The sequence below is a fragment of the Harpia harpyja genome, chromosome 18 (genome assembly GCF_026419915.1).
Source record: "Harpia harpyja isolate bHarHar1 chromosome 18, bHarHar1 primary haplotype, whole genome shotgun sequence".
Taxonomy (NCBI): Eukaryota; Metazoa; Chordata; class Aves; order Accipitriformes; family Accipitridae; genus Harpia; species Harpia harpyja.
The window spans coordinates 1,071,768-1,083,391 of record NC_068957.1 but is presented as its reverse complement, the minus strand read 5'-3'; the positions used below and the strand labels follow the sequence as shown (position 1 = coordinate 1,083,391).

Sequence of the window (11,624 nt, the reverse complement as noted above, 5' to 3'; positions counted from 1 at the left end):
TCCCCCCCCCCAATTCTCTCCCCCATCCCACTGGGTGGGGTGGGAAGTGAGCGAGCGGCTGCGCAGTGCTTAGTTGCTGGCTGGGGTTAAACCATGACACATGGTTAACTGACCTTGCATTCATGCTATGGCTTCAGCAGTTTCCTTTGCAGGTTGTAGCATTTTACATGAAGTTGGAGTAAGTTCTGCCAAAGTCCTTTTTGTTGTCCCCCTTGGACAACTCCATCCTATTCCCGACCCCCCTCATGGGCTGGTTCCCGCCCCGGCGAGCGCTGGACCAGGTCTCACTGCCCAGGTGAGGGCTTTGTTGCCGGTTCCACAGCTGCCTCTGCCCTCGGCTCGCCGGCCGGGGGCTGGTTTACGTGGATGAAAGGGGAATGCTGTTTTCGGAAGAAGCCGGCTTCTCACTCTGCGTTGGACCTGCTTTTTCCCGGCTGGGATGGGGCTCCAGGTCTCCCCGGTGCAGCCAGGACTCGTCCGGGCTGTTAAGCCACAGGAGGGTGCTGGGTGCTGCACCCTCTCTGGGGGGGACTTCTCCCCCAACCATCACCACCTCCCTCGACCTCCTTACTTCAAGCCCTGCTTCCCCTGCCTGAGCTCCGGCCGGCTGAGCGCCCGTGGCCCTGCCGAATCCCCACCAAGCCATGCCAGCAGGGATGCTGTGGGTAGCAGCGGGCTCTCTTCCCACGTTCACTTACCTTGTTGGCTACGTTGAGACATCCCTCATCCCCACCAGGCTGGATTCAGGGCATCCCTCCTCGCTGGGGGAGGAACAGCCCTCTCCCCCGCTGGATTTATGGTCGGGAGATGGGTGCTCCACCGCTGTGGCTCAGACAGGGATGGAAAGCCGAGGGCAGGGACACGTACCCAGTAACAGTTGCCTGTTAGAGTGCAGCTGCAGGCAGCAAACAAGGAGCAGTTTGGGATGCTGTGGATCAAACCTGGGGTACAGACCTGAGAATTCCACCGTTTTTTGCCCCCGCTGAGCTTAGACCACACAGAGGAGGAGGATGGGGAGGAGAAGGATGGGGAGGGAGCGATGGCAGAGCCAGGCAGCGATGGCTGGGCAGGCAAATGGCACCTTTAGGGGATCCGCTGGGGTCTTGGCTTGCTTGGGGCGGGGGGGCCAGGGAAGGGTTGTGCCCCAGAGAAACGCTGGCAGCAGGGACTGCCACCCCATAGCAAGGAGAAAAACAACCTTCCAGCCAGACAGTGCTGGGCCAGGAGCCTGCATGTTGCTGCAACCCTGTGGCAGGACCAGGACAAGGGACATGGCAAACCCAGGGAGCTCCAGCCATTAGCCAGAATACAATTAATTAGCTACACCGAGCTACAAACCCTGTGAAATGGCTCTCGGAGAGCTCCAGGCCCCCGGGATATCAGGCCAGAGCTGCATCCATCCTGTCCCAGCGCATTTCAGGTTATCATCTGATCAAGGACCTTTCCTGTGCAAAGGGGGAAGGGATAAACAAAAGCACACGGAGACACAGCCCAGGTAGACAGGGGCGAAGGGAGATGATGCCAAAGACCAAAAATCTCCAGTCACCGATTGATGGGCCACCAAGAACTGACAGGCAGAGCTTTGGAGAGGACAAACCTGGAGTTTGCAACTGATAAGAGGGGGAAGCAGGAGGAACAAGAGGATTCGGGGTGTTTGGGGGGGGGATGTGACACTGCGCAAAACTTATTAAGGAACGGTTGGGGGAAGGGGTAGAGAGGAGGAGGGTAAAAGGGGCTGGTTGAATATAAGCAGTGCCTGTCTGACTGAGCCCTGATCACCACAGTCTGCCCCAGCTTCTTATTAAATCCTTTCTTACCTATCTCTGTCGTCTCACTCTCCATCCCGTGCGGGATGTGCTGTAAGGACTCGGTGCCAGTGATAGGTGGGGACTGGTGTGAGCATCTGATGAGAGCAGCCTTAAAGGTTATAATGGGAAAAATACTGACAGAAAATGTCTGCTAAAATGCTGACAGCAGAAATGTCTGCAAGCCTGGGCGCTGCCAGCCTGGGGACCAGGATCATCCTTGGGGAGCGCAGCTGGCATCCGTGAAGTGCAGCTGGGTACCCAAGAGCCTGAAACAGCCCGAGATACCCTCCATAACCACAAAAACAACAACAACAAACTTCTCATCTGGAAAGGGGAAAATTAGTCAAAAAAGGTGAAAAACTGTCTGGGAAAGTAAGAATCAGTGACAGGTATTGGCTGCTTCAGCTGGAGGAATAGAGAAACAGCCCAGGAAAGCAAAAATTGGCCTGAGAAAAATAGGAAACAACATTATCTGTGGGCTGTTCCAAGTGAAACAGAAACATCAGCTCCAATAGTGGTGTCCTACGCCCCCTCATGTCTCTGTGGTATAATCTACCCAAAACGGAGCCTCTCCCTGCAAGAATTTCTCTACATGAGACTGGACCCCGGCCGCGAGATGCCTGCCTGACTCCAGACTTCCTGACATGGATCATCCATGCAGGGAGACTTTGTCCATCATCGACTGGCCTCACTCCTGGGAGCGGTTTGATGAGCACTATACTGGTAACATTTCAAATAATACATATATACAGGTATTCATATAAGAAATTAATCATAGATATACATACTTCTAATATTGATATGTAGATACATAGATACTTGCGGCTTTAGTAGTGGTAATTTTGGTAGTAGCTTGAAATATATACATATACTTGCTTTTCTGGGAGTAATTTTGTAGTAACTTGAAACACATACTTGCTTTACCAGTAGTAATTTGTTTGCTTGGCAGACTTGAGCACACCAAAACACTTCTGCTGCTTGGGACAGGTGCTTGGTCAGATTTTTGTCTACCCTGCTACAGCAAAATGATTGAATTTCACAGTCTTTTGCCAACAGCTTTGCTAATTAAGTGTAAGGCACATTAAGCTGCCAAGGCTTCCCAGGGAGGGGGGAGAGACACACGAGGGAGGAAGGACACAAAGGTACAAGCACAAGGATGAGGACGCGGAGATGGATGCTGGCAACATCTCTTCCACAGGTACGTCCCAGCACATCTGACATGCTCCGGTATACAAACGCAGGGACCTATTTACTCCGGGCACATTTAAACTCTGCATATACTTTTTGTCTTTCCGAAAGGCTATTTAGCTGTTACAATGCAAAAAGGTATTATTTCCTACAGCCTAGAGGAGGCTTTTCTGACTACAAACACAGCTACTATGCATAAACCTGCATACAAAGGCCAGCAGATAAACCTTGAAGCTAAAACCTCCCTTGAAAAGCGTCTCTGACCCTGTCTCACTTGGGTGGCATCTTCTCACAAGTCCAGCAACCCCTGGGACTATGGGCTGTGCCAGGGTGGCTGCTTGCCAGGTCCCAGTGACTCAGGGAACTGATACAGGTTAAAAATATCCTCACCCAGCTTCGGAGCAAGGTTGTCAGGTTGGTTTTAACCCCAGCTCAGTCCTCCAAGCTGCGACCGCCGCAGGAGGAGCCGGGCTACCTGGGCAAGGGAGGAGATGGGGATGCAGGACCCCCACAGCAGTAGCAAATGACCTCCCCAAGCACGTCAGCTCTTCCCACAGGGCTGGAGACCGGGGTAAATCTGGCATCTTCAAGGTCTGCCACCAGTTGCAACCCACCACCGAAGCCTGAAGCCTGCGCAGGGTCTGGCAGCGGGGAGCACATCCCTCCGCTACCGCAGGCTTTAGATACCCCCGAGTTGTTATTTCCCACCCCTGAAGATGACAACAATATCAACTGGGATAACGCACGCACTTTTATTAGTAGCAACAGACATTAAAAAACCACAGCGTCTCCAAAATGATTTACAGACAACTCTCCAGCAAGTTTAGAAAAGTAATTTTTGTAAAACGTCTGGCTGCATTCATTTTACACCTGTAAGTAAGTGCAACAGTGAACTTGACAACCTGCATTGCAGCTTAAAACTGAGGTTGAAATCTAGTTTACTCCTCCCAAACTTCTCCGCTTCCTTTAATGCTTTAACTGCAACACAAAATCCCAGGCTGAGAGATGGCCCTTTGCCGCTGGCCCCTTCATATCCCAGTTATCTCCCTGGGACAGAGCCTTGCTGTACCATCTGCCGGAGCAGCGGCAGAGCAGGCAGAGCAGGCAGCGTCCAAGACAGTCAAGCCATGAGCCAGTTCACTCTCCCATGATTTTCCCATTTGCCCCGGAAAGAGGCATGGGACAGCTTAGCAACTGCTCACGCCATGGGATATGATTTGAGCATCTCCTGGGTGCATTTCTATTCTCCAAAGAGAAGGGATAACTCCGAGGAGAGGGAAACCCACCGCTCCCCTGGCCAGGAAAGCCGTTTGCTGCAGAAGCAGGTCTACAGGCAAGACCCAAGCAACAAAAACATCCACCTGTACCACTCGCCATTTGCTGACTGTGGCTTGGAGCAAGGAGAGGTCCCCAAGCCACCAGCTGCTCCGGGGGAGAGATGACCATCCAGTAGCTAGACCAGGGCACCCAAAACGCCTGTCCCCACAGAGGTGCTGGGGACCGGCTCAGACAGTGTGCTGGACCTGGGGTTGTCCCCATCAGAATGAAAGATGGGTGCAAACGCCCCGGCCTGATGATCAGCAAGGCACTTTGTGAGGTCCAGCACTCCTGGGAGAGCATCCAGTTTTCTCCAGGTTGAAGATGCCAGTCGTGTTTCCAGGCTAAGTACTTTCAACTATAAGAACGAATAATGACCCCTTCACAACAAGCAAAGCCCAGAAGAGCTTTGCAGAAGAAGCATGGGGAAGGGAGGCAACAGGAGCAGGGGCTAGAAGCAGCGCTGCCCTGGCCATATCAAACCAGACCAAGTCCACCATCACGCGCAGGAGCAGCAAAAGGGAAGGACAAGCTTGCATCGGCACACATACGACCCAGGTGGCTAGTGCTCGGGAGAGGAGGGGACGTCCCCAGATCCCGCCAGAGCCCACGGCTGGAGGACAGAGGAGATGCGCTCGGGAGCATCCCTACGTCTCCCACGCCAGGCTGCGTCGCTGCTCTAACGCAGCCGGCCACAGGGATTTCTTTGGCGTTTCCTTTCTGAAACAAAACTACTTTGCGGCTCCTCCGTCCCCTGCCACCTTCCACTGGCTCCACTCACCTCCTAGACTCCCCAGGGCACACCACAGCAAAACCCTGCCCTTTTTCCTCCCTCCGAGGGCCAAACCGAGTAGAATGCCCACGGTCTCAGCCCCTGAGCCACCGTGGCCAAGTCTCAGGCACAGCAGCACACCGCGAGGCCACGGTGAGGGGCTCAAGCCCTGGGGAGGCAGGGGCTGGCACCACGGCACTCCCCAGACCGTGTGTTTGTCCGGCGGGGATGGTGGCTCCTTCCAGAGCCATCAGCCCACCCGCAAGCACTTACCCCACGCGGCCTCTGGAGAAAGCCAGGAGAGGTGAGGAGGTCTGGAGCACAGCGGCAGCTGGGTCAGCAGGCACGACCATGCCCACGTCTCCCCCAGGGATGTGCAAGGCACCCAGGACAACACAGAAATAGTCCAAGCCGGTGTTTGACAAACAAAGAGTTGTGGGGTTCAGCAGCTTGAGCAATTCAGAGGTGAGCCCAGAAGAGGTTGGGACAGCATCAGACATCCAGCACTCCCCAGGCACCATCCACCAGCACCGTCAGCAGAAGGCAGCAAGGGCGCAGCCGCTCAAGATCTCCACCTGCAAGGAGAAGAGACATCTTCATCTAAGCCATCTCCTGGGTGTGGATCCTCCATCTGCCACTCACTTAGACCCCCTCCGAGGCCCCAGGCAGCTGCAGGGTGTCACATGCTGGCGGTGGCAGTGCTGAGAAGGTCTGGACTTGTGCTCTACTCCAAATTTCAGGAGCTACCTCAGCCAACTTATCTCTGGGAGGAGTTATCTGGGACCTGGCTGCACAAGACAACCGAGAGCTCTCTTATTTTCGACTGGCTGCAACGTAGCATGGCGATTCCTATCCTTAGGGGATCACATCCTTGTCCTCACCCTCCTGGAAGCTTCAGTTAACAGCCTGAGTTTTTTGTGGTCACATAGAGCGAGCAAGCTCCGAGAAGATTTCAAGAATCACTCAGTTCCCAGAAACCTCTGGAGCCCATTGGAGAATTCAAAAAAAAACCCACCCATTAAGAAGCATGTTTCAGAGTGCATCCGCTCTGCCCCAGGGGCTGTGGCAGCTTGGTTTATGCCAATCTGGAAAGCATTACTGGAAACCAGAGTTTAGCCCCATCTGAGCCACAGACATGCTTTGGAGAAGCTGAGCTTTTCCCCTTCAGGCAAGATTCTGCTCTCCCAAAAAACACAGCGTGAGTTTTTGCCTGCTTTTACAATGGGAGGAATTGGGACAGGACCACCACTTATTAGCCTAGTACACCCAGCTTCAGAAAATGTGTAATGGAAATTAAAAAGCCAGCTTAGAGCGAGAACAGGTGATGGAGCAAATGGATGACGGGCCAGGAGGAACTCCGAGGTTCCCTGCTGCCGGTGAGCCTGTGCTCCCCGCCGCCCGGGGGTGCCCAGCACCTGCTTTGCCAGAGATAACCAGCGCTATCAGGCTCTGGGTGGGGGAATCAAGGAAATTTCCAGAGCAAATGCCAGTGGGGACTAAACAGGGGGGACAGCAAATCCTCTGAGGCCCTGGAGCAGCAAGAGCAACCCCTCGGCTGCCTCTTACACAAGCAAGGAGAGGTTGGCAAAGGACCCCGAACTCTCCCACTTGTCCGGCTTACTCAGTTCCAGCCATCGATAAATTTTGACTCGTAACTACAACTGGAGGAGCAGGGCCACCCCCGAGAGAGGGGCTGAAGGCATCTTACCTACAGCCGTTGCGACACGGGCGGTCCCTTCTGCACCAGACGAAGACACCTGGGGACAAACCAGTCATCATCTCCATTAATCGCCCTAGAGATGGTGCTCAGACAAAGCACAGCAACGCTCGGCCGGGAAACCTTGAGCCAGGAATGAGGAGGGAGCGCTGATGAGCTCCCTGACGCAGGGTTGTCTCCCTGTTCGGGGTCTGGAGGTAAACCACCCCCCTGCCCATCTTCACGCTGCCCCACAGGTACCCATCGCCCCAGCCCAGCCGATGGCCAGGGAGCAGAGCTGGCCACCAGCTCTGGCCACGTGTGAGTGGGTACAAGGGGAGCGTCACGGGGATGATGAGAGCAGGATGAGCTTTTCCAGCACCTACCCAGTGCCTGGAGGCTTTTCACAGGAAAAACCTGAAAACTTTGTGCAATAGCAAAACATACATATAAATCACCTAGGGAGAACCTCCTACTTCTATTTTAAGCTGCCAGATCCTCTTCTCAGGTCCAGACTTGGGCGTTTCCTTTTTTTTTTTCCCCTCCAAGTTTGCAGTTGGCAATCTGAGAATTAAAATCCCCACTTTGCCAGGGACTGGGGACGGACCGGAAAAAATGCTCTTCAGCTCCAAAAAAGGAGGAAAAGCAAGACCACTGAGTAAGGAAGCACGTTTCCCTTCTGCGGGCAGAAAACTGCAGCAGACCGCAGTAGGGGGGGCTCAGTGCTCTCATCCTAGAAGGGATGTGCAACTTCCCCCAGTGCCCATGGGACTTCGGGGTGGGGAGGTTTGGCCCAGATCAGGAAAGTAAAGTATAATCTCATGCCTGCTCTGGACGCTCAGGAGACATTTTCTTGACAACCCTCCCATGTCTGGGAGCAGGGAGGCAAGGGAATGCAACGGAAGACAACATTACCCCCTCAGATTGGGGACACCCTGCTTCAAACAATGGCAGTGACAGCCCCAGCCCTTGCCCGTGGGACACCTAGGTGGGAAACCCAGGTCCCAGCAAGGACGTGCCGCATCAGCCAGCACAGACCCTCTCACCCCATCCCTTCTCGCTCGCAGCCCGCGCCATAGAGCCCACCAGCCATGCAGCAGCCAGCCAAAAAGCCAGCGTAAAGGGTCAGCCCCTGCACTCACCTGCGAGCGAGCCGACGATAACGCACACTAGGATTACAGGCAACACCACGTTCGCAGCGTCTGAAAAGGAGAGGATCCACAGTCTCTGCAGCCAGACCGAATTTAACCCCCTACATGCACCCTCTAAGCAAAGAACCTGCTGCTGGGCAGTTATGCTCGGCACAGGGACATGGAGGCACTGGACGAGAGGATGTGGGTTTTGGGGCTATTTCCCCTGTTTCTTTTCCTGGGCATCAGGAAGAAATCCCCACTTACTCTGAACATGGAGCAGGAAGGAGGTTTCATTCTGGCTGACTTCGTTGCGGACCACACAAGCATAGTAGCCGCTGTCGTTCATCGACGCTTTAACGATGCACAGGGTGGTGTTGTCAACAAACTGGATGTGGTCGCTTCCCAGCAGCAGCTCCCCATTTTTCTTCCACCAGTACAAGTCTGCCTTCCCTTCCAGGACGTTGCAAACCAGTTTGGTGTTGCCTCCTGCCTTCACTGATGAGTTGCCCACGATTTCTGGCTCGGACAGTGGTTCTGGGAGAGACGGAGCAACCGTCAGCATTCAAACCCATGGCTCCCCGGGTGCCAGACCCAGAGCACCCTCCTCCGCAGCGGTTCAAGCTCTCCGGCTGTGGCGGAGGGTTTGCTATCTCACCACTCACCCACAACGCGCAGCTGGAACCAGCCCGTGGCCTCTGACTCGGACCTGAACCGGTACAGCCGGTCGTCTCCCTGCTGCAGCACGATCTGCAGCGAGAAGTCCGTTTCATTGAACCTCGTGCGATTCTCGTAGGGGCGAGAAGTGTTTGCGGGTCTATCGAAAGCATAATTGACGATGACTCCTTCTTCTGGGCCAGTTTTATATTCCCAGAAGACAACTTTGCTGGCCTTCAGCGGCGGTATCGTCAAAAGCACAGTGCAGCCCACGGCCGAGACAAGTCTCTCCGATGCCGGCCTAAGGTCAGCTGAGTAGCACGGAGAAAGCGTGCGGGCTGAAAAAGAAATGAGTTGTTACTCAACGGCTACCGAGATTCAACTTCGTCCACCTGGGAGGTGGCCACAGAAACCCTCCCTGGCTCAGCCGCTCTGCAAACAGCAGCGCTGGGTACTCAATTATTTGTGACTTTAAGCAGCCACATGGAAAAGCAGAAGGTCCTGATGGCTGCGTACGAGTTCCCTTCGTATCTCTCGCCTGAAAAACGCAGTTCTTGGCCTTTATGGTCAGCTGGTGTATCTGCACAGCTCCAGCAGCTCGTACCTAGGGGTGACCACAGACCCAGGGGTGACCAAAAACCCAGGGGTGACGGAGCTCAAGGAGCCCTCACCGCGCCCAGGCACTTTCCCGTCGGATCACTGCCAAGAAATTGCTCTAAGAAACAGGAAAGCCTGCAAGCCCCTTCCCGATCTTCCTGGAAAAGCTTTTGTCCGGGGAAAAGAGGGGGTTAAGGAGTGCCCAAGTCTGGGATTTGCTTTTGCTTCTTCTAAAAGGAGCCAGGAAGAATTCCCTGCAGCCCCGAAGCCCGGGGCGGGAGGCTCGGCGAGGCGCAGCCCGGCTCGCCCTGCTGCAACTCGCAACTCTTCACAAGCCAGCAAAACACCCCAAAACGCCCGGCGCGAGATCCACGGGCACCCCTGGAGCGTGTGTCCGTGTGTCCCCCCCCTACCCACGCGGGATGCGGTCCCGGGAGCGCATATCCCCATACCCCCCCCCCCCCGCCGGTGGTAGAGACTTGCCTGTGATCCCCAGGCCGGCTGCCGAGCTGCCGGGGACGGCGAGGAGGAGGAGGAGGAGGAGGAAGAGGAGAAGGACGGGCAACATCTGCGGGGCCGGAGCGGAGGCAGCTCCGCCACGAGGCACCGGGACGCTCCCGCCGCCGGGGCGGGGCGGGGCGGGGCCGGGAAGGGGTGGGGTTACGGGGAGCCGCCCCTCCGGCAGCCCCGCCCCTCCGCCCGGCTTTTGCCGCTGTCGCTCAGCGGGGTGACCTTGGCACAGCAGCGCGGGGACCCCCGGCCCGCCCCGGCTCCTCTCCTCCTCCTCTTCTTCCTCCTCTTCCTCCTCCTCTCCTCCTCCTCTTCCTCCTCTCCTTCCTCCTCCTCCTCTCCTCCTCCTCTTCTTCCTCCTCTCCTCCTCCTCTTCTTCCTCCTCTCCTCCTCCTCTTCTTCCTCCTCTTCCTCCTCCTCTCCTCCTCCTCTTCCTCCTCCTCTCCTCCTCCTCTTCTTCCTCCTCTCCTCCTCCTCTTCTTCCTTCTCCTCTCCTGCTCCTCTTCTCTCTCCTCTCTTCCTCCTCCTTCTCCTCTCCTCCTCTCCTCTCCTTTCCTTCCTAGAGCAGCCAAACTTAACATGCAGGAAAAAAAAAACCCAGATGCCTCTGGCTGCCCCTCCTGTACCAGCTCTATTTGCCACGGTGCAAAAATAAAACCCCAAATGCCAGGTCAAAAAGGGCACTGGGGGAATGGCATCGACATAGTCCCTGGCCCCATGGGGCCTTTGCAGGGCTGTGAGGGCAGGCGAAGGAGCCCACGACAGCAACAAAGAATGGGGGTTTAATAATTTGCTGGAGCAGCCTTCCAGCTCAAGGCAAGGCCGTGCGAGAGGACGGGACCATGGCTGAGAAACAGCTCTGCCTGCACAGGGGAGAGTCCTACTGCTCCTGCATAAGGTTTATCACATAAAGCACAAGGCAGGTTGGGATTTTTTTTTCCCCTTCCCCACATGGTTTCCATCACCTTAGCAGCTTAGGAGGGCGGTGAAGGGTGCTTGCACAAACACAGCTGTTTTGCCACAGTAAAACCCTACATGGTGCTTTGCGCGGCCCAGTGCCCCGATGTCTGGGGAAACCAACCCTGGAGAGACAGAGAGATATATATAGATATAGATGTAGATATAGATATAGATATAGATATAAAAACTAAGCCCAGCCAAACTGGTTTGAGAATTTCCCCCATGCAGGAGAGCTTCCTGTTGAAGGCAGGTTCAGACACCACCGCAACATCTATTCCTGGCCCCAAGCAACTTCAAATATGCAATAAGCTCAACACCCACCATGGCTGGGTCTCCTCCTGATGCCTTTTGAGGGGGGGGGCAGTGCTGGTGTCTGGGGTACCTTCCAATGTCCCCCCAGATGTTACTCAAAGTGGGTATGTTACTCTAACTGGATATGCACAAAGCTGCTGCACAAACTGAATGTGCCCAAACGTGCTGCACAAAAATGTTGCAAGAACCTGCCACACAAACTGAATATGCACAATTGTGCTGCACAACCCAACCCTGTTGCTCAAACTAAATGTGCAACAGTCTGCTGCACAACCTGGATAAGCACAAGCTGCTGCACGACCTGGATATGCAGAAACCGAATGTGCACAAACTGAACATGCACTGAGTGAGCACCAACTAATACACAAACTCAGCAGGAACAAACTGCTGAAAAAATCACTGCAGAAACTGTGGGTCCTGGCAGAGGCTTGGGAGCCTGGGGTACACCTAGATGGTGTAGGTAGCTGTGTCTTGCTCTTCTGACAGCTCTTCGTCACTGTTATCTACCAACTCGTCCTCCTGGGTCAAGGCCAAGTGCCGGCCTGGGGATGGACTTGATGCCCCATATCAGTTAATGAAAAGCTAATTAAAGTTAACTCCCCCAGAGTCAATGAAAAGAGGAGAAAGACTGAGGGACTATAGGTGAGGGAGACCTACACGTGGGGGAAGCAAGCAAG

General features: G+C 54.9%; 1 protein-coding gene across 1 annotated transcript; it reads right to left on the bottom strand.

Moving 5' to 3' along the window:
* Nucleotides 1-3,729: 3,729 nt before the first annotated feature.
* Nucleotides 3,730-10,148, bottom strand: LOC128153890 (uncharacterized). Its single transcript, XM_052813800.1, has 6 exons — nt 9,649-10,148; nt 8,577-8,906; nt 8,179-8,448; nt 7,924-7,983; nt 6,794-6,842; nt 3,730-5,660 (listed from the first exon to the last, which is right to left on the bottom strand). Exons 1-6 carry the CDS (start codon nt 9,731-9,733, stop codon nt 5,648-5,650), a joined length of 807 nt encoding a protein of 268 aa, XP_052669760.1. The 5' UTR covers nt 9,734-10,148; the 3' UTR covers nt 3,730-5,647.
* Nucleotides 10,149-11,624: the final 1,476 nt, after the last annotated feature.

Bases quoted from the DNA above. Each gene is read 5' to 3' on its own strand.
- LOC128153890 (XM_052813800.1), bottom strand. From the start codon at position 9,733: ATGTTGCCCGTCCTTCTCCTCTTCCTCCTCCTCCTCCTCCTCCTCGCC. The intron at 8,449-8,576 runs GTGAGTGGTGAG...CGTCTCTCCCAG, and splicing joins GTTCCAGCTGCGCGTTGTGG to AACCACTGTCCGAGCCAGAA. The intron at 7,984-8,178 runs GTAAGTGGGGAT...TCTCCTTTTCAG, and splicing joins CTTCCTGCTCCATGTTCAGA to ACGCTGCGAACGTGGTGTTG.